Here is a 21,794-nt window from a genome sequence, read left to right on the forward strand (position 1 = left end):
TCACACCCAACATCAATGGATCTATATTTTTAGCTATTTGATTAAAATAATACAAATAACTCATTAGAATAATAATAAAAACATCCACTGCAAAAAAAAAAAAAAAAAAAAAAAAAAAAAAAAAAAAAAAACCCACCAACCCAAATCCTCAATCTTTTTCCTCAACCCAAACCAAATAAAATCAAAAATCACTAACATAGCGCAAACACAACATGGGTTGGCGAGCTGGGTCAACGGAAGGGGTGGGTTGACGGAAACCCAGCACAAACACAAATACAAACACAAACCCAACACAAATCGGTGACAAACCCAGAAATCAAGCTCCAACAGAATAGATGAAGATGAAGATCCAACAGAATAGATCAGCGATGGGGCTTAGGGAGATGGGTCTCGACGAGATGGGTTTGGGGAGATGGGGTCTCGACGGTAGGTGAGTTGGTCGTCAAGCTGAGGGATGAGGGAGGCACTAGACGGCTATAGAGAAAAAAAAATGAGGAGGAAAAAAGAAGAAAGAAGAGAGAGAGAGAGAAGAGAGAAGAGAAAATATTTGTTTAATGAGAGGAGAGAGAGAAGTTAATAAAATATTATTATTATTTTTAGCTTCTTGCTATAGTGCACAACCATAAATAGCTGTGCACTATAGAAAGAAGCTACAAATTTTTACCTATGGCACCACTACTATAGCATGCATTTTTGTGTTTTGGTGAAACTAAAATAGCTATATAGCTATTTAGCTTCATTGCTGCTGAGCATCTCCAACAAACTTTCCAAAATTTTGTACTGTTTGGAGAGTGAATAGTTACTTTTACCTTTTACTTACATACTTTTTCAAATACACCTTCCAACAGACTCTTTATTATTTCTCCATCTCATTTAAATATTATTTCTTCATTCATTCTTTATTAATTCCTTTTTTTTTTTAATCTTCATTTATTCTTCCTCTATTCATTCCCAACAACTATATTTCAATAATAATTTCTTCAAATTTTGTAATAATCATATTTCTTAAATGGTAATATTTCTTAGGGGATTTTTATATTTTATGATTCATACTTTTTCATTAAAAAAAAAGTCCACCACAAGGATTAGACTAATCCCTTTTATTTCTTATTATTCAATAAATTATAATTAATTTCCTTAAAAAAAAAAAAAAAAAAACTTAACATACTTATTATCATTTAAAATAATTCCACCACATAGGCACACACCACACGTTTTCCTTTTTTTCTCCACCCCTTCCTTTTTTGTTTCATTATTGTCAAACACAGAGAGAGAAAAGAGATCAAAAAAAATCTCCCCACAGATATCGTTGAGAGAGAGAGAGGTCACCACTGCGAAGGCCGGTGGAGATCACACATTCATCACCGCTGGTCTTCCTCCTCACCACCAAGTGCATGCAAACCTAGTTGGATCAGATCGGCTTCTCTCTCTCTCTCTTTTTCCTTCTTTTCTTGTTTTGATTCACTTTGTTGTTACAATTTGTTTTATGTGAACTAGATTGTGTTTTTTGTTTGATTATTTGTCTTTGTTTGATTATTTGTCTTTGTTTAGAGACATTTGAGAGACTAAAACAAGAGAGAGAAACAGTGCTCTAAAGAAACAAAGAGAAAAGAGGAAGGGATGAGAGAGAAAGAATAATTTTTTTTATTGAGCTGGGTATTTTTTTAAGAAAGAATATTGACTTGGAGTTGCTACAGTGCTCTCCATGTCAAGAGAGCTACTGTAGCAACTCTAAAAAAAAAATTGGAGATGGAGAGGCTGTTGGAGGGGTTTTTTTGTATGTTGACTCTCCATAATTGGTTTTAGAGAACCTATTGGAGATGCTCTTAGTAAACTTAATTATATTTCAAATAAAAGGCCCCAAAAGCCACACGAATAAGAGGTAGGATCTATACGGAGAAAAATCTCGTCCACCTTAGAATTGAATAGATCTCCTCAAAAGTAGAGACTGCTAGACACCAATAATTATCCCTTGCATCAATAACATTTGTTCATCACCCATCTTCAAAGCCCCGTCACTACTAACCTAATTGTTTTTTTTTAAAAAAGAAGAGAATTTGAAAATACTAAAAAATAGCAAACAGCATACATAGAGATGGTAAGTAACTAAAGAAACATAGAAAAATAATAGAAATTATATCAAATTAATTTTTTTATACAAAAAAATTAAATTGTCAATAAGATGAAAAGCTTTATATCTATCATTTAGAAAGCTGTTGAATCTCCATTTTCCTACTATGTGAGGCCAATGCTGTTAATAGCGTATCGATCACTAAACTAATACAAAGAACCCATGCAACCTATCAAATAATATCGGGTTCTATCGTGGTTTTTTCAAGTGTTTTCAGCTAGTATTGACATATCGCTTGAACTCTAGTACAAGGAAAAGAAAAACGAAAATCAATTAAAAAGAGTTAAAATATGTGAATTTTAACTTTTATGTTTAGAAACAATTAAAATAATTCATTCTTCTCCAAAATTATCTTATATACAGTATGTACCAAAATATGTCTATACTTCTATACTACTATTTAAGAGACTTCCCCTATTTGGACTAGATTTTTTTTGTTCTAAAATACCCCTACACCCTTGGTGTCAATAGGGGCAAAACTTAATTGGTAAGAATACATTTTTAATTCCCACTAAAACACTGCTTGCAAAAAAGGACCACTCTCTTGATGGTTTTTAAATTGATTTATTTATTTATAAAAAAATTAAAATTAAAAAAAAAAACAAACACACGGTTTCTTTGTAAAAACACATCTGCCATACTTATCAAAAAAAAAAAAAAAAAAAAAAAACACACACACACACACACACATCTGCCGTCATTCAAAAACACAAAAAACTACCACAAAAATCTCCTTTTTAAGTTTTCACTAAAGAGAAAAAAATAAATAAATAAATAAAAAACTTCGCACGCCTGTTTCTAATAACAAAAAAAAACTTCCCACCCCACTTACAAAAACAAAACTTCCATTTTTCATTCATAATTAAAAAAAAAAAAAAAAAAAAAGTCCATTTTCCTGTCTTCCCTCCCACTAACCCACTACTCATAGATATCTTCCACAAATTGAAGATTTATCCCATAAAAAAGTCACCAACCCCAAGGATTGGTCTATTTCTCTCCTTTTATTTTTTTTTTCTTTTCTTTTTTTAATGGACATCTATTTCTCTTTCTTACAAGGAACAACCTACAAATAAACTTCTGATGCTTACATTTCTAATCTAGATTGATATCTCTCATTTTTAATAATTTTTTTTTTTAATTATTCACTTTCTCCTCTGTTATGAAGTTAATGGGTGTTTATTTGATTCTCTTTCAATGGTTTCCAGTGATGAAGGTGTAATTTCATTAGATTTGGTGGAAAGGCTGTGATTGAAGACAACAATTTGCATCTAGTATTACATCTCTTTCTTTCTCTCTCACACATTCTTTGTCTTTTATTTTTTTTGTTCCTGTACAAGACAAAATTCTCACTCTCAATATCTTTGAGATTATATTTGTATTTTGTGGTTAATTAGAACTTAGAAAAGTTAAAAAGTGAAACCTTTTTGCATTTAATCTTTGCTTTTGTTCATTGATCGCATTATACAAAGGTAAGAAAAATTGTCTAAATGTTAATGAAAAGAAAACTAACTTCAGTTGTTGCCTCCTATTGATCTATTTGGTCATTATATTTTCACTTGATTTTTGTAATAATCTAACTATCTGAGTGTTTGAAAGATAAGGCTTTACATATCTCATTGCTCACTGTATTTAGTTGGAAATCAACCCAACCTTTTACTTTTATGTTTTTCAATGTACAAAAATTAACTTACTTGGATATATGATTTATTGATTCTAAATTATACGTTTTTAGACCCCTTAAACACAACCATATTAACCTAGTTATTTAGCAAAGTGATTAACTTAGGTAAATTATGTAGATCTAGGTTAACACAAATAACTCATATCATTCAAAGCAACGGAAATATAAAGAACACAATGATATAATGATCCAGGAAAACCAAACCGGTAAAAGATCTGGGGAGAATTTAACCTAACTATCCTCAAGGTAAATAGCAAAACCATTATGAAGGAATTGAAGTTTGTACAATAGCGACTTAAACCACTAACATCCTATTGCGACCTCGAGTAGAAAACATACTACCACGACCCCATGATAGCTCTGAGTCCACGAACTACTTCTTTCATTGGCCTTTACAACAACACAAGCTCACTTGCTTGTGAGTTTGAGACTCCACTCAAAGGTTTTGGATCTCCTTAAACGTTGATCTTGTATGAAGCAACTTCTACAACACTGGATCTTGAGATTCTTCAAGAAATAACACCAGTAGAAGACATTAGAGAGCTTTTGGGTACAAAACCCTAGATCTACAAAAGAGGTACAAGATGCACTCTAAAAAACTCTAAAAACCCCCTCTAGGGTTAGCATATAATGTCTTTTAAATACTGGAAAAAATGGCTCGTGATTTGGGCTTTAACCGGATAAGTTATGGCCTTTTTACGTTTGCTGATTTTATTGATATGCGACTTTCAATCGATCGAGTACCGATTGAGTACCAATCGAATGAAACAGCTTGTAACTCAGTTTTGTCATCTTGAACTTGAGTTTTTTTGTCTTGGACTTCAATGTAAACCATTCTAAACCAATGAGACTTAGTTTTTGTCATGGTTTGCCAACATTACAAACTCAAAACCTAACAATCTCCCCCTTTGGAAATCCGTGACAAAACACACATACAACATAATGCTCATATACAATAAAATGCCCAAATACATCACAAATCCCAATCTAAGACTCCTAACCTAGAAGTTGCAATAAGAAGTTGATCAGAATGCACTTGTCTTTCCTGAAAACACTCAAAAGAATACATCACCGCATGTGTGGAAAGAAAGACATATAAACAATAATATGAAACACAATATAAAAACAAAAGTAAACTAACTCTCCCCCTAAGTTAGATATGTTAGTTTTTAGACCCCTTAAAAAATTGATTTAACCTAGGTAATTAGCCAAGTTGTTACTTAGTCCAATTAAACAAGTCTAGGTTATCACAATAACAAAGATCAAATCATGCAAAGCAGTGTAAAATAAATAATATAAGATATGATCACCCAGGAAAACCAAACCGGTAAAAAACCTGGGGAGGATTTAACCTAGCTATCCTCAAGGTAAAAAGCAAATCCACTAGAAAGAATCGAAGTTCATACAATAAGACTTACAAGCCCCCACGCTCGACTTCTTATTGCTACCCACCAGTAGAACTTACTGACACGACTACGTGCAAACTCCGAATCCACGGACTCCTTCTTTCTTTGGCCTTTGCAAAACACAAACACCCTCGTTTGTGACTTTGAGATCCTACTCAAAGGTTGAGCAACATAAACTCTCCTGTTTGTGACTTCAAGACCACCCTTGAAGGTTTAGATCATCAGCACCTTTGATGACTAGAGAAGGCAACAACTTCTACAACACCAGATCTTGAGATTCTTCAAGGAATAATTCCGGTAGAAGACATAAGAGAGCTTTTTAGGAACAAAACCCTAAATACAAAAGAGGCACACTCTTTTCTCTTTGGAAAGCCACATAAAAACATGTTTAGGGTTTCCTTTATATATTGGGAGAAGTAGATTAGAAACCCTAATCCTAAATGGGCTTGAACTGCTGTTTGGGCTTAATTAAAATTCTGCAGATACAACTTTCGATCGATCGAACCAGATAGATTATGAAATCTTCTTCCTGCAGCTTGTATGTTCTTGAATCTTGACTTGAATCACCTTGAGCATTGCCTAATAATACCTATAGACTCTAAGATCTATATCTAGACAAGTTTGTGTTCACGATTTGCCAATTGTTCTAAATATTTAGAACCTAACAAACTCCCCCTTTGGCAATTCGTGACAAAACTTTCATACAAAATGAAATGCTCAAATACAAGAACAACCCAACACAATAAAATGCCCAATTACATCACAAATCCCAATCTAAGACTCCTAACCTAGAAGTTGCAAGAAGAGGTAGAAGGTCTTAATCAGAATGCACATGTCTTTCCTGAAACACTCAACAAACACATCACCGCATGTGTGGAAAGAAAGACATATAAACAATAATATGAAACAGAATATAAAAAAAAAAAAGTAAATTCTAACTCTCCCCCTAAGTTAGATATAATAAAATGTCCAATTAAATTACAAATCCCAATCTAAGACTCCTAACCTAGAAGTTGCAAGAAGAGATAAAAGGTCTTGATCAGAATGCACCTGTCTTTCCTGAAACACTCAACAAACACATCACTGCATGTGTGGAAAGAAAGACATATAAATAATAATATGAAACAGAATATAAAAAACAAAAGTAAATTCTAACTCTCCCCCTAAGTTAGATATATCAAAAAGTTTTTATATTCTCTCCTAAACAAAACAAACAGGCCATCTATGTCTCCCCCTTTTTGTCATGTATTGACAAAATCTACCTGATCAGAAGGTAGACAGAAAACATACGCAACAGAGTAAGAGAAAATAGAGACAACTCCCCCTATGAAGAGCAACAACTCCCCCTAAGAACCACAGAGGTAAAAAAAATTTCTCCCCCTATAAAAATAGGAAAAACAAAACAAGTTTTGGAAAAAACAGTTTTGGGAAAAAATAAAGGGGGTGGGGATAAATAAAAAGACACAAACCAAGTTTAAAAAAAAAAAAAAAAAAAAAAAAAAAAAAAAAAAAAAAAAAACTAAGTTGAGGATACACATGAAGAAAAAATATTCTCTCTTTTAATAAAATGTAAACATGGCACTATGTGACCCATAAACAATTGCATGAGTAGAGAAAATATTTTTACATTGATTATCGATCATAAATCTTAAGAAAATAATTTTCTACAATTCACACATAAAAATAGCATATACTAGAAAGTACATAACTCAAAAATTAATCAATCAATTTTTAAATCAAGTTGAGTATCCAATTTAGCAAAGTGTATGCATGTTATGTGTGAAAACAATGAGAGATATGACTTGCAAAACTGCAAGATGGATACAAAAACAATGCAATGTATGTGAATCCTAAACACAAATGATGCATGAAAAATCAACTTTTTTGAAAAACAGAACAATTTAATGCAGAAACTCCTCAAAGTACAATATTTCATGAATGAAATGCATGAGTATGAGATTAAAAGTTTTTCAAAAAAAAAAAAATACTTGAATTCAACCCAGATCTTCCAAAAACAAGTTTTTCAACCAATTGTCCTCAAAAACTCAAACATTAAGACATTTTGCATCAAAATCAAGGAACTTTAATCTTGGATGGCCACAACAAGATCACACACAATATAATGTACCAAGTTTAGCAAAGAGTAACTTGTGTAGTGTGTGCAACTAGCAAAAACTTGAAAAACATGTGAGGTGATATGTAAATAGAAATCAATCACAATTTCTACAAAATTCATCACATAGAATTTGAAAGAGACTATCACCTAAAGAATTACATCATATAACTCCCACATCTCCTAGATCACAAGCTTGCAATCATGTAAGTTTCTTGAATTTTGCCTCATAATATACATACCAATTTTAAGTTATTCAGAAACTTGTTAAAAAGCCAGGATAATGTACACACCAATTTTAATTATGTGATTTGGCTTCAAGCCTAATAGTACACACCAATTTTAAGTATTAAGCAATTTAAACCGAGGCTTCACCTTATGTTCTTTTTGTGCATGTGCTACACTTTCTCGAGCACAAAATCTTATGATATGCACTAAGGTGTTCATGATTGGCTAGTGAACAGTGGTGAGATGGTTATTTATGCATTTCTCAAAAGGTTCAAGTCCGATAGTCAAAAAACATGTGACTTCAAGATCAAGACAAAGTGATCAAAACTATAAACATCTTTCCCACACAACATGCACTACAAAGTTTCAACTAGTAAAGTGCAATAAGTAAGCTCATCAAAACTAAACAAGGTACATAAACTTGTTATGTAAAGATAATATGACCAATCCTTGATTATAAATCCAAGATGTGAAATACAAAACACAAAATTTTTTTTGGTTTTAAAAAAAATTTATGACCAAAAACAAAAAAGCACATATTATGCTAAATGAACAATGCAAATGCAATGCATGACAGTGCTTAACTAAGCTATAAAGGGTACATAAACAAGAAATATCAATTTCTTAATTAACCCTTGAGTACATGTACAAACTAGTACATCCTCATACAAAATCAAAAATAGTTTAGCACATATATAACACATTCTATTCAAGTTTCTTCACAATGTCAAGCATGTTCTAAATCAAGAGAGAGATCATAATTCATGTAATCCTCAAGAACAATAAAACAAGACTCAAAATAAAATATTTTTGTCTTTTTGAAAAATTTTCAATGTTTTTGGATTTTTTTTTTAAAAAAACAACTTAAAAAACAAAACAACCAAAAACAAAAACAAAACATGTCCACAAACAATTGAAAGAATTAAATCAGGGACAAGTCAACAACACTTACCTTAAAGAATCTTTTCTCACCCATCTAGCACGAGTCTTTGGCTTTGTAGGTGAAAATCTATGTGAAGCAGAGTGTATTTGAGGGATTACACCAATCTTCTAAGAAATACTGAAATCCTGCAAATTCCTTTTACAAGCCAACAAGCTCAAATTTTTCAAAAGAATATGAAACAATTTATATGGACTTATGGCAGGAGAAATATCATCACAAATCCTAGACTGAAACATAGAATGCTTAAATTTCAGTTTATGACAATTAGGACGAATGTGACCGGAGACACCACAAAAGTGACAAATAGGAACAAATTTAGGAACATCAGTATTCCTAACAACAAATCTAGTCTCAGATTTTGGTTTTTGCCTCAACAAAGAACAATTTGGTCTAATATGACCAACTACACCACAAAGGTGACAGGTAGGCACAAAAACAGATTTATTATGCTCTCTAACAGTAGGTTTAGACTTAGGTTTAGAAACTTCAACGTCTACATCAGAACTTTTACCTTTGTCTAACCTAGCAAAATAAGCCTTTTTATTTTTTATTTTTTATTATTCCTCTTAAAAGGTGGGATATAAACTTTCTTAGCTTTAGGCTTAAGAGAGACAGAAACACTTTTGTTATCAACAGTAGACTTGGTACAAGTCAAATTTTCAATTTTAGCTTTAGATTCAACTAATTCTTGTTCCAAGCTTTTCATCTTCTCATCTTGAGAGGAAATTTGATTTCTCAAAAATTCATTCTTTTTATTAGATTCATCTAATCTAACAATCAATTCCTCTTTTTCAAGATTAGCCAATTTTAACTCTTCCTTGAATTTCTTAGCAATTTTCATAGATTTCAATAATTCCTTATGAAGAGTTTCACAGGCATCAATAAAATCAACAGAAGCATGAGCAGAAACATGATCAGAAAGACACTTCAAATTATCCATGACAACAGGGGTCAAGGATCAGCTCTTAGATCAAAAGATCTAAAACGAAAGAGCAACCCGCTCTGATACCACTTGTTAGTTTTTAGACCCCTTAAACAATTGATTTAACCTAGGTAATTAGCCAAGTTGTTACTTAGTCCAATTAAACAAGTCTAGATTATCACAATAACAAAGATCAAATCATACAAAGCAGCGGAAAATAAATAATACAAGATATGATCACCCAGGAAAACCAAACCGGTAAAAAACCTGGGGAGGATTTAACCTAGCTATCCTCCAAGGTAAAAAGCAAATCCACTAGAAAGAATCGAAGTTCATACAATAAGACTTACAAGCCCCCACGCTCGACTTCTTATTGCTACCCACCAGTAGAACTTACTGACACGACCACGTGCAAACTCCGAATCTACGGACTCCTTCTTTTTTTGGCCTTTGCAAAACACAAACACCCCCGTTTGTGACTTTGAGATCCCACTCAAAAGTTTAGCAACACAAACTCTCCTGTTTGTGACTCCAAGACCACCCTTGAAGGTTTAGATCATCAGCACCTTTGATGACTAGAGAAGGCAGCAACTTCTACAACACCGGATCTTGAGATTCTTCAAGGAATAATACCGGTAGAAGACATAAGAGAGTTTTTTAGGAACAAAATCCTAAATACAAAAGAGGCACACTCTTTTCTCTCTGAAAAGCCACATAAAAACGTGCTTAGGGTTTCCTTTTTATACTGGGAGAAGTAGATTAAAACCCTAATCCTAAATGGGCTTGAACTGCTGTTTGGGCTTAATTAAAATTCTGCAAATACGACTTTTGATCGGTCGAGCCTGTCTTTCGATCGATCAAACTAGACAGATTATGAAATCTTCTTCCTGCAACTTGTATGTTCTTGAATCTTGACTTTAATCACCTTGAGCATTGTCTAATAATACCTATATACTCTAAGATCTATATCTAGACAAGTTTGTGTTTACGATTTGCCAATTGTTCTAAACATTTGAAACCTAACAAGATACATCAAAAAGTTTTTATATTCTCCCCATTTCAAAAACAATTTCAACTCCCCTCTAAATAAAACAAACAGGATTCCCACATTTCATCTATTTCTCCCCCTTTTTGTCACGTATTGACAAAGACAACTCAAACAAAGAGTAAATAGAAAACATATGCAACAAAAGTCAAGAGAAAATAGAGAATTAAGGGAACGCAAAACAATTCAACTCTATAAATCTGCAAATGTTACAATTGATGAGAATTTGTGCATAGATTAGTTGCAAATTCACTTAAGAGAACATATAAAAGATAAGAAATTTCTTCTTGTCATGGATGATGTTTAGAATGAGGATGATAACAAATGGATTGAACTGATACATTTGTTACTTGGTGGTTGCATTGGAAGTAAAATTATATTGACAACACGAAATAGCTCTGTTGCTACTATTATAGGCACTGCTCCCACATACGACCTAAAAGGTCTACCCCCAAAGGATAGTTTGTCTTTGTTTGTGAAATTTGCATTTAAGGAAGGACAAGATCAATATCCAAACCTCTTAGAAATTGGAAAAGAAATTGTTGGAAAATGTAAAGGGATCCCATTGGCGATAAAGACTATAGCTGGTATACTTTATTCAAAAGTTGATGAGGATGAGTGGAAATTTGTGAGAGATAATGAGATATGGAACTTAGAACAAGATGGTGGCATCTTACCTGCATTAAGGCTTAGTTACAATCAATTGCCTTTTCACCTGAAGCAATGCTTTGCCTATTGTTCTCTTTTTCCAAAGAATTATGTATTCTGTAGTTTTAAATTGATTCAATTTTGGATGGCATATGGAATTCTTCAATCCCCCACCAATAAAAATCAAGAGTTAGAAGATGTTGGTGATTTGTATATCAAGAACTTGTTGTTGAGATCTTTCTTTCAAGATGATAATGTGCACAAATTCGAGTGCATTACCTTCAAAATTCATGATCTTGTCCACGATCTTACACTCTCAATTGCCGAAGGTGAGTGTTCAGTAGTGATCAAGAAGTCCACTCTTGTTGCAGAAGTTTGTCATTTAACATTTTTGGACAATGACCAAGAAATTAAAACACAATTAGAGAAGTTGAGCAAAGTTCGGACCATTATTTTCCAAACTAATCAACCAATGTCCTTACTTGAAGTATGCATATCAAAATTTAAGTACTTGTGGGTGCTTGATTTGAGGGAATCATCATTCGAGGTGTTGCCAAGTTTTATCAAAACTTTGAAACATTTGAGATATCTTGACCTATCAGATTATCACAAAATCAAGCAAATTCCTGATTCCATTTGCAAGCTGCATAGTTTGCAAACTTTACTGCTTGAAAATTGCATCAATCTTGAATGATTGCCCAAAGGTATAAGGGACATAATCAGCCTCAGGTTAATAATAGTTACAACAAAGCATACTTGCTCAGAGAAGGTAGTAGGTTGCTTGAATTCTCTACAATTTGTAATTATATATGAATGTGAGTCTAAAATGTTTGTTTGAAGGGATGGATGGTTGTCTCGCAAATCTCCGAACATTGATTTTTGCGTATTATCCAAGTTTAACCTCTTTGTCACTCAGTATCAAACACCTAACTACGCTAGAGACCTTAATAATTTGGGATTGTGAAGAGCTAAGATTGATGGAGGGAGAAGAAAATCAGGATCTTGAGTTGAGCCTCAAAAAATTAATGATTGGCAAATTACCAAAGTTGGGGGTTTTGGCCCCACTAGCTTTAAGGATTTGCAAACACTTTACAATTGGTAGCGATTGGATATTGCAAAAATTTAACGGCTTTGCCGGAGTGGCTGCCATGACTGAAGTCACTTCAAACAATTGGGATTGCTAGTTGTCCTAAGTTGTTATCTCTCCCGGAGGGGATGCAAGCTCTCACTTCACTAAGAGAGTTGGCGATTGTACACTGTCCTGATTTGAGTAGAAAATGCAAAGAATATTTTCCCAAGATTGCTCATGTACCAGAGATTGAAATCAATGGGTTCAAGTTGACAATAGAGAAGATGTCGTAAGCAAATACATCTAGAAAGTAGAAGGAAGATGAGGTATTTACTATGGTTTTTAGTTTTTATGCTTAACAAAGGGTACTAATCTAATACTAATAATAGACCAATCTTTGAATGTTGGTTAAAAAAAAAAAAAAAAAATCTAATGCCCTTGTTATCCAAATAGATTATAAAACCAAAAATCTCTTTTTGAAAGGAAATTGAAATTCCAAAACTTAAGTTGTATTTTAAATATTTATTTTTCCAATGTCCTCTAATTTTCCAACTGTAAAAAATAAAAATAAAAATAAAAAGGGAAAGAGAAAAATAAACATGGAATCCTATTTAATTGATGGAGGAATTAAATTTCGTTTTTGGAACATTGTGTTTTAATTTAATTTTTTTACATGATAGAAATTATACTATAGCCTAATCTAAGTGTATATGTGTATGAAGTGAACCCCGACCCTTGCCTCCCACACCCTATAAGCACTTATACTTGTGGATTGACCATTGTACTAAGGGTGTGTGATGGTGGAACATTGTGTTTTGAAGGAGCAATAAGGCATTGGCACCCATAATCTTGAATGAACAAATTAAATATTTATTTATGTTTTGTATAATCATTGATCATAGTATTATTCTTACTGTAAGTTTCTTATGTACTATTATTTGCAAATTTCATTTAAGGAGTTCAACACATGAGTCACAACCAATAAAATATGAATGTTTCTCAATTCAAAGTCACAAGTTCCTTCCCTAATTTGTAAGAATTTCTACATTACAATTTGGATTACAAGATGTACATAAAAAAGTACTTATGTTATTTAATTTTCTTGTAAGTGATGTAAAATAAATAAATATTTATGTTATCGTAATTTGCCCTAAATGATGTAAATAAATATACATATATGTCATTGCAATTCAAATTTCAAAGTAAGAGATGTAATTAAATAAGTGATGTGTTTTCTCCCTTAACTACATTTTTGTGTATAAAGTTGAGATATCCATAGATTGGTATGTCTAAGCTTTTGTTCTTATATTCATGTTTTATGATTCTTCCTCATAATCAATAAGGACCATGTACAATAATATGCTTAATTAATTAGAAAATATGGGGTGTAAATATGTAATTCACATTGAAGGTAGTAATATTTGTATTTGAAATTATAAACTTTCTTTACCATGAAAAGCTCCTAACTTAAACCCAAATTGTAAATGATATATTAAGATTAAGTTTAGAGAAAAATTGACACGGTATTGATTATAGGTTGTTGGTTCTCAAGTTTGGGAACAATGTGTGTCATTTTTCAAATCCTTCTTTTGCCAAAGGAATTAGAACACTTGGAATTTTTAATTACCCCCCTAAACTATGAGAATATACACTTTATCCCCCTAAACTATTACCCGCATAACACTTACCCTCTTAAGAAATTACTCATGTAACACTTTGCACCTCATCCTATGGGTAATAGTTTAGGGAAGTAAGTGCACGTTTAGTAGACTGTAACAATAATTATATAGGAATATGAATTGATATTACAAGGAATACAAAATGCTGCAATGTAATGCTTATTTTTATTTATTTGTTTGGGGACAACACAATAATAGAACCCTAAAGACAATGGAATAAAAACATTTTAAATTAAACTTAAGATATATTTTAGGAAATATCTTACTTAGATAATTATATTTCTTAAAAAATAATATTTTTTAAATTTGAAAGAGAGATTAGTTATTTTTATGATTTTTTATTTTCATAATTGTTATGTGCATATGGAAAGTTTATTTATTTAGAAATATATTAATTGTAGAAATTAATATACCCACTAGGGAATAGCTATTACGGTAACTATTACAATTTACCAAACATACCCTAAGTGAGTATTCTTATGGTATAGGGAGATGTGTAATTTCCTCAAAATATTTCATTCTCCTCCAAAATTTCCTTATATACAGTACGAGAAAACTTCTATATATAGATGTATATTCTATCAAATGATTAATTGGTTTAATTTCTTACAAATAATGTATCTGTCAATAAGGCCTGAAGAAGTTGGCATTTAAGCCTTTGTCAGCTAAGGTCCTAGCCGCTGCAATAACTATTAGAACACTGAAGAAAATGCCAAGGCAACCAAGCCCCAAGTTTATAGACCAAACCACACCATTTGGTCGAGGTTTCTTCATTGCAATCCACATGAAACATGGATAAGCAAAAGTCATAGGTAATACCATACCTCCAATTAGAAGTGCTAGGCTTCCCAAAAATGGCACAGCCACAGCCACAAAGAAAGTCACCCCTCCAAAGAAAATGCGAAGGCATGTACGAACCCACTTTGGGCACGGCTTCTTCTTCTTGGTTGTGTATCTCATTTCCAAGTTGTCAAAAACTGGCCTGGCGTAAACTTGGAATGCACATAAATAGTTCACCAATACCAGTAGATAAATTGAGCCCATAATTAACTTTGGGGTGTTGGCTCCATGGATTTGTGAAAATGCACTCAACAATCCTCCACTAAATGGTACCTGGCATTCATTAAAAAAGAAAGAAGTCATTAGATAAGGAGATTGTCCACGAGAACATGTTAATGCATGTCGTGGTACCTGGCATTCACTTAAACTCATTACTTTTTCTTCACCACTAGCACAACTTGATTACCTCAAAGTTGTGGCACAAAAGATGTGTTCACATGTTCCAACTTCCAATCCCACAACACAACCAATTTTGGATGGTTTGTAACAATTTTCACAAATATAAATAGAGTAATAACAAGCATATGTAGAAGACATATGAGTAAGATCAAATGGAGAACTAGAAGACTTTCAATGTTGCTCTCTCTCTCTCTCTCCAATAAGTGAGTGGAGGGAGATTCAAATCTAGGTTCTTTCTACAAGGAGACTAGAGATTAATAAGATTTATTTCACAAATAAAAATATCTAATAATGGAATTTATAAGTTGTAATCATGTTCATTTGGTACAACTTTTTGAAAATGAGCTTTTATTTCAAAAATATGTACCTAATATTATATTAATATTGTGTAATCATGCAATTTTAAACCATACTCTCAAACGTACACTTGTTTGATGCAAACATCATGAATGATATGATGCATATCTCATGACATTAAAATCCCATTAAGTTCAATAAAAGGAAAATTTGCTTGCCTTGTTTCCATATGCCCAAAATCCAACTATTGCGAGGGGAAATTGGCACATTGCGATTACTATATATGATATTGTCACTCCTACGCACATTGGCTTATAGGATGTGTGTCTTTGATTTGAAGGCAATGTTCCCTGCAACAACACTAACATTTTAACCAAAAATAAAATTGAAATCGAGATGACAAATGTGTGTTTTATTTGAAAAATAGTATTACTTGGTAACTTTATTAGTTTGTCTGTGTAATCCAAATCAAAGTATTTCAGGTGCCTTTGAGGTAAGTTTACCAAGTTCTAGGATTAAAGTGTTGCGTGGAGTACATATTTCTCCGTAGAGACTTTCATATGATATCATTGTTTTTGGGCATGTCAAATTTCTTTTTGGAGCTTTCTTTGGTAATTGGATATAAGTTGCCTCTTTTTCTTTAGAGGCCCTTGTACCATGAACCACAATAACCATGTTGGGTCCAAAAGTAGGGCCAAGGCCCTAGTTAACCTTGAATGGCAATGGGCTGACCACTCATTGTGGATGACTGTCTCACCAAAAACGTTGATTCACTTCTTTTTTTTTTTTTGTTGGGGGGGGGGGGGGGGTGGGGGATTGGTTAAGGTTGGAAGTTATGATTATCTAATATTACTCTTACAGTCTGTTTGAGATCTACTTATTTTGTTGAAACTGAAAATTTTTTGCTGAGAGTACTGTAAATAAAGGTAAAAGTTAATTGAAATAATATAGTGGGGTTCATGAATAGTACCAAAAAGTACCGTAGTACCTATGAATAGTAGCAAAAATAAGCTGAATAATAAAATAAGTTAGCAAAATTAATTGTGCCAAACAGACACTTATTCGGACCAAGGTGGTATGAAGCATTGTTGGTTAAGGTTTTATTTTATAATATTGTCTATTGGGTGATGAGAAACTTTCAATTTAAAAAGAACTTTTTTATTAGTTTTCATTACTTCTCAATGTAGGTGGAAACCATTCTAAACCTTCTTAATGAGTACACAAGAACATTTGTAAACAAATGCCAATTACAATTTGCCACTTGGCAAGTGGTGAAATTGTGTGCCAATATGTGTTTCTAAACTTTTAAAAGAATAAGGATGTTGTAGATACTAACCTGTATCTCAAGGATAAGATTATGCCCTCTAAATGCAAGGGCAATGATCCCAAGTGCATTCAATATATCACTGATTTTTTCCATGTTAGATTTCGCCACATCAAATTGACCATAGGATATGTCTATGGGCCTACCCTTGGTGATTGAGAGAACCAAAATCAATGTACAATATCCAATGGCTGTAATGGCCCCAATTAGAGACACCCCAACCATCGAGTTTAGGTTGGGTAGTTGAGCTACAAGTATTGCTACACACGTGAACACCAAGAACCGCTCTATACCTGTCAATGACTGGACATGGCATGTGGCCTCATGATCACAAATGGTTTTGAATAAGAGGTCCAAGGTGCGACCTCCATTAATAATCATAATGACACAAGCGCCCCCTGATGAATACATCACTGGAAATAATGCAAGCAACTTCCCTAGTTTTGGACCTGATATAATAACACATTATCAATGTATATATCATGGTTACTTAATACCTTTGTAATATGTTATTTAATAAAATTATATTGAATGTTAACTTAGGAACACAATTTGACCCACAAATCGTTTAGGTGTGAAATTGTGATCAATGAAATATCTTTTATATTAGTTTATCATTAACACTATTTTTATTAATGCAATATCACTAATTTAGATGTGTATATATAATAATAATAATAATTGAGAGAAAATCAAGTTAAAAGAATAATAAAATTTTAATTATGAATTATATATATAGTTTTCTAAATTAAAATACATTTTTCAATAATTGAATGTATTCACACAAAATTTATTGTACTGGTGTGCTTTTCTTGATATTTGGGCACAATTTGACTTTAATTCTAAAAAAGTAAATAAATAAAAATTCTTCTATCTTGGTTCATTTTATGTTTCATCAACTATAGTTTGTCATGTGTACTATTCTTTTTTTTTTAAAGACATGGTAGATTGTGATTGGTAGAGTATTAAATAGGTTACTAAGATTTTAATTTTTTATAAATATTCTTTATGCTGAACGGGATACTAGACTGAAAAATGACCATTTTAGGACACATGTTGTGCCTGCATCACTTTCGATACACGAGCATTGGAGATAAGCCAAATCTTAATTTATTAGATCACTTGTTAACAAAAGCCAAAAATTAGAAATAGTCTCCTTGTACTGACCAAAAGAAACTATAGCAAGTTGGAGGTATCTGCTGTAGCGAATTCCCGGAACTAATTCATGTAATTGGACCAAAATAAATATGGTATAGAGCTGCCACGCAAATGCAAGTGACAAACATATGATTCCCCAAGCCCTGCAACCAATGAAGTTAAAATCAAATGATAAGACTTTAATTTCTTCAGGTTGCTGCATTTGGACCTTACTGCAAGCAAAACTAGATGATTTCTTTGAAGCCAAAAATGAGAGCGACCCAATTAGCAATAGGATGGACCACAGATAATCAAATAGAGGTTACAAATTTAGTGAATGAATTTGGTTCAACGAGAGGCAAAATATAAGAACAAACAACTTTAAAGTTATTTGTTGCTTTCTATGAATTTCTAAACAAATTTCAAAGGTTAAATCGTTGTTGGATGTGAATTTGTGGATCCATGATTTGGCATTTTTGGACGAGGTGTTAGTGTTATTTTCAATTCAATGAGAGAGAAGAGATAAAGAGAGCAAGGAATAATTAAGTTCTATATTCTCAAATAAGGACAAAATTAAGTTAGGTACAAGTACTTAAAATATTATACCTTAAATTTTGTTAATTAAATTTAATTGTTATTAAAAAAGATAATATTGTTTGTATTATAGTATAAGAATTTGATGAGTGTCATGACCTAATAATAAAGAACAATCATTATGGAAACAGATAACATAAATTAAAATTTTATTGTATCTTAAAAAAAAAATAATAATCTCATGAATTAAATTGGAAAAACTAACTTTTAGCCTTAAAAGAGTGGATTCTACTAGTTAGATTCACAGTGGATATGACTTATTATTTATGTGAAAGGAAATAACATTGCCATATTGAATAAGTTTGCGTCTCATATATAAAATCTCAAAGCCATTGTTGATATATGTGAATGAAAATAAAAACTAGATAAGACACTGTGGCAGTTTTAGGAATTTTTTTTAGGGTAGTTACTAAAAAATTTAAATTACCACAATATTTTTATTGGTAGCATTTTTTAATTAAAGAAAAATAAAATTAGAAATTGTTTTACTGAATAGGTTGAATGAGTTACAATTTTTTTTTTCTTTTGTTTTAAAATAGGCTTTTTGTTGAATAATTTTTTCACTTCTTGTTGTTTGGTCTTGTCTTGTTTTGTTTTTGTTTGGTTTATGTTTATTGTTATTTGAGTTAATATTTATTACTATTATTTAAGCTTTAAAAACAACAGGGATTAAGAATTATGTTTAGATGCATAATGAATTTTGGAGTAATGCTACGTCCATAATATTTTTACAATAAATCTTATGCAAAAAGCTGTTATTAGTGGGTAAAAAAATAATATTAGTGTTTGACCTAAATTAGAATCAGTAACAACTTACTACATTAGATTTGTTATAAAATTATTGTGAAAATGTTGTGAAAATAATTGCAATACTCTTATTTTTGTTAAACCTAAACTTTTGTAATTCTCAAATTAGGGTGTTTAAAATTTTTATTAGAGAAATTTTAATAGATTAATTTAGCATATAATTTTTTTAACAATTATATATATATATATATATACATTTTTTTTTTTAACAAGTTAAAGTGGTCTTGTGACAACCTGACCTACATGGGGAGCCGCCGCTGATAAGACATCGACATTTAGGTCCACCGTCACGGAATCAACTGAGAAATATCACGCTTTGCGTTAAATAAAGGGCAACCTTTTTGACTTTTCACATATACGAAGAAGAAAAAAAAGAGTGTCTCTCCAACAAAAAAAAAAAAAGAAAAAAGAAAAGGAGAAATGACCGTCACGTGAAATTGTCTCAAATTTTGATAACAATAAAGAAATATATATATATATATATATATATATATATATATATATTTCTTGTCCTAAATGACCCAAAAAAAAAAAAAAAACTATAAATTTTTTTACTAAAGAAGTACAGATACAATATTTTATGATAACTTGAAATATAAAATTGATGGTGAATTAATTTTATAATTGCTTTCCAGTTGAATTAAGCATTCAAAATTTAGAAATAACAAATTAGTTTTCAAAATTTTAAAAAAAATAAAGAGCAATTTTCATAATACAAATATCATAGATTTGAAATCATATTAAATTTATCTATATAAAAAAAATGATTTGTTTGATTGCATTTTAAATTCAAATTAAGTTTGAGTTCATTATAAAGTCAAATCACATTTTTAAGTTTGGTTAATTTTTTTTTTAAAATAAATTCAGCAACAAGTTGTTTCGTTATCATCTTATCAATAAATTTGAGATTAATGAATTTCACTTTATATTTATATTACGCATATAACTGAAGCTAAAATTTTCACAATTTTTTCTCCCAAACATATTATCATATTTTGAGCTTAGGCTTGCCTATCCATCAAGTCTAAAATGGTTAAGTTGAGCACGATAGATTATTAAATAAATAAATATAAACATTTTTTATTATTATCCAAGTTGAGCCAACCTAGATAATTATGATCAGTTAAATTTGTGCTCAGCCTTGGGGTACGGGTACTCTAATCTGGATAGAACTTGAATAAATAAATTTCAGTAACTAAAAGTCTAAAAGTAGATACAACTAAACATCATATATATCAGTGTAAAGTGATGCTTTTTCACGCATGGGTTGACAAAATGACCAAACCATAGAAAGGTGATCAATGCAATTAACCATTCTCAATCATACAAATGCACAGAACATGACCCTAAACTTTTCAAGTTCTACACGTCTGTTAGAGCTTGATTTGAGTCTTGACCTAGTCATCAAATTCACACTGCCACATATTTCTTCACAACTCATCCACTTATCTTGGACGATCAATTATGAACAATGACTTTTAGCTGAGCAAAATTGACTTTAAACATGCCAACTTAATCAAATCATCGAAAAGATAGCTTACCATCCGAGGGTGGCAAATGCAACAGGAAGGAAAAGAGCTTGGAATCCAATTCCTGAGCAGAGTAAATGAAACATTGCAAAAATGGAATTGCCATTCCTGGTCTCTGTGATGGGGAGCCAAGCTTCCTGTGGATTCTGCTGGTGACCTTGCAAATTGGTAGATTTAGTAGTACTCTCTTTTGAGGGATCAGTACTGTCTTTAATGGTTATCACTTCCATTAGCCCTTCTAGTGTTTTGGTATTGGAAGGTGAAGGTGAAGGTGAGAGAGGCATCACCTGTCTATAATCTGGTTCCACCATTTCTCCCATGGTTACCCTCCTCTTCTTCTCTCTAGCTCAAAAGCTATATGAGATTATGATATATAGAGCTAGCTATATATATTAAAATATCAAGAGTGGGTGTTGCAAATATAACACAAGTGGTTGGTGTATATTGTGACAACTGCCTACTGGTCATGATCTCCAAAGATTTTTTTTTTTTTTGAGAAGGAGATCTCTAAAGATATAAACTCTGCAAATAGCTCATATTCTTTTTTTCATATCTTTTTGCCACAATTTAATGATATATTCCGATTATGATAAGCATTTATTTGGCATCAATTTATAAGTTCAGTTTTTAGTTTTTATGTACAACTTTTTAAAACCTCACATTTTTCCCTTCTTTTCACTATTTCAAAATTTTTTAATATAAAAGTATACTTTAACACTCTTTCAACAAAACGTTTAATTAATTTTCATACTGACGCTATCACCTTTATAAGTAGCTTTTTTTTTTTTTTTTTTTTCCTCCAACACATGACTTCTTTTTGATATATAGTAATGGTTAGTTGCCTCCAACCCAAAAAAGAAAATCTTATTAGTTGGTAGTCGCCCTCTATAGAAGGTCCCAGGCGGCCACATTAGTAAGACTGCATTAAGGGTATATGACTTAGTTTACACATCAAGAGTGATATCATCATAGTGATATAAATGTGTGACGTTACTGTATTTT

The 21,794-nt window shown here is 31.8% G+C and overlaps 2 protein-coding genes across 2 annotated transcripts; one reads left to right on the forward strand and one right to left on the reverse strand.

The window, feature by feature from the left end:
- The first annotated feature begins 368 nt into the window (after positions 1–368).
- Positions 369–11,811, forward strand: LOC115967143 (putative disease resistance protein RGA4). The gene is made up of 2 exons (XM_031086219.1): positions 369–426; positions 10,886–11,811. The coding sequence occupies exons 1-2, from the start codon at positions 369–371 to the stop codon at positions 11,809–11,811; spliced, it is 984 nt and encodes a 327-aa protein (XP_030942079.1).
- Positions 11,812–14,365: 2,554 nt separating this feature from the next.
- Positions 14,366–21,228, reverse strand: LOC115967384 (lysine histidine transporter-like 8). Its single transcript, XM_031086467.1, has 5 exons — positions 20,805–21,228; positions 17,893–18,026; positions 16,738–17,174; positions 15,620–15,751; positions 14,366–14,978 (listed from the first exon to the last, which is right to left on the reverse strand). The coding sequence occupies exons 1-5, from the start codon at positions 21,110–21,112 to the stop codon at positions 14,490–14,492; spliced, it is 1,500 nt and encodes a 499-aa protein (XP_030942327.1). The 5' UTR covers positions 21,113–21,228; the 3' UTR covers positions 14,366–14,489.
- Between the last annotated feature and the right edge of the window lie 566 nt (positions 21,229–21,794).

Source organism: Quercus lobata, chromosome 11 (assembly GCF_001633185.2).
Source record: "Quercus lobata isolate SW786 chromosome 11, ValleyOak3.0 Primary Assembly, whole genome shotgun sequence".
In the NCBI taxonomy this organism is placed as follows: Eukaryota; Viridiplantae; Streptophyta; class Magnoliopsida; order Fagales; family Fagaceae; genus Quercus; species Quercus lobata.

What these genes read in the sequence shown, in the direction of transcription:
- LOC115967143 (XM_031086219.1), top strand. Translation starts at nt 369, where the DNA reads ATGGGGCTTAGGGAGATGGGTCTCGACGAGATGGGTTTGGGGAGATGG. An exon ending in GGGGAGATGGGGTCTCGACG is followed by an intron (nt 427 to 10,885) that starts GTAGGTGAGTTG and finishes CTACTATTATAG; the next exon opens with GCACTGCTCCCACATACGAC.
- LOC115967384 (XM_031086467.1), bottom strand. Translation starts at nt 21,112, where the DNA reads ATGGGAGAAATGGTGGAACCAGATTATAGACAGGTGATGCCTCTCTCA. An exon ending in GCATTTGCCACCCTCGGATG is followed by an intron (nt 18,027 to 20,804) that starts GTAAGCTATCTT and finishes CATTGGTTGCAG; the next exon opens with GGCTTGGGGAATCATATGTT. An exon ending in TTTGGGCATATGGAAACAAG is followed by an intron (nt 14,979 to 15,619) that starts GCAAGCAAATTT and finishes AATGAATGCCAG; the next exon opens with GTACCATTTAGTGGAGGATT.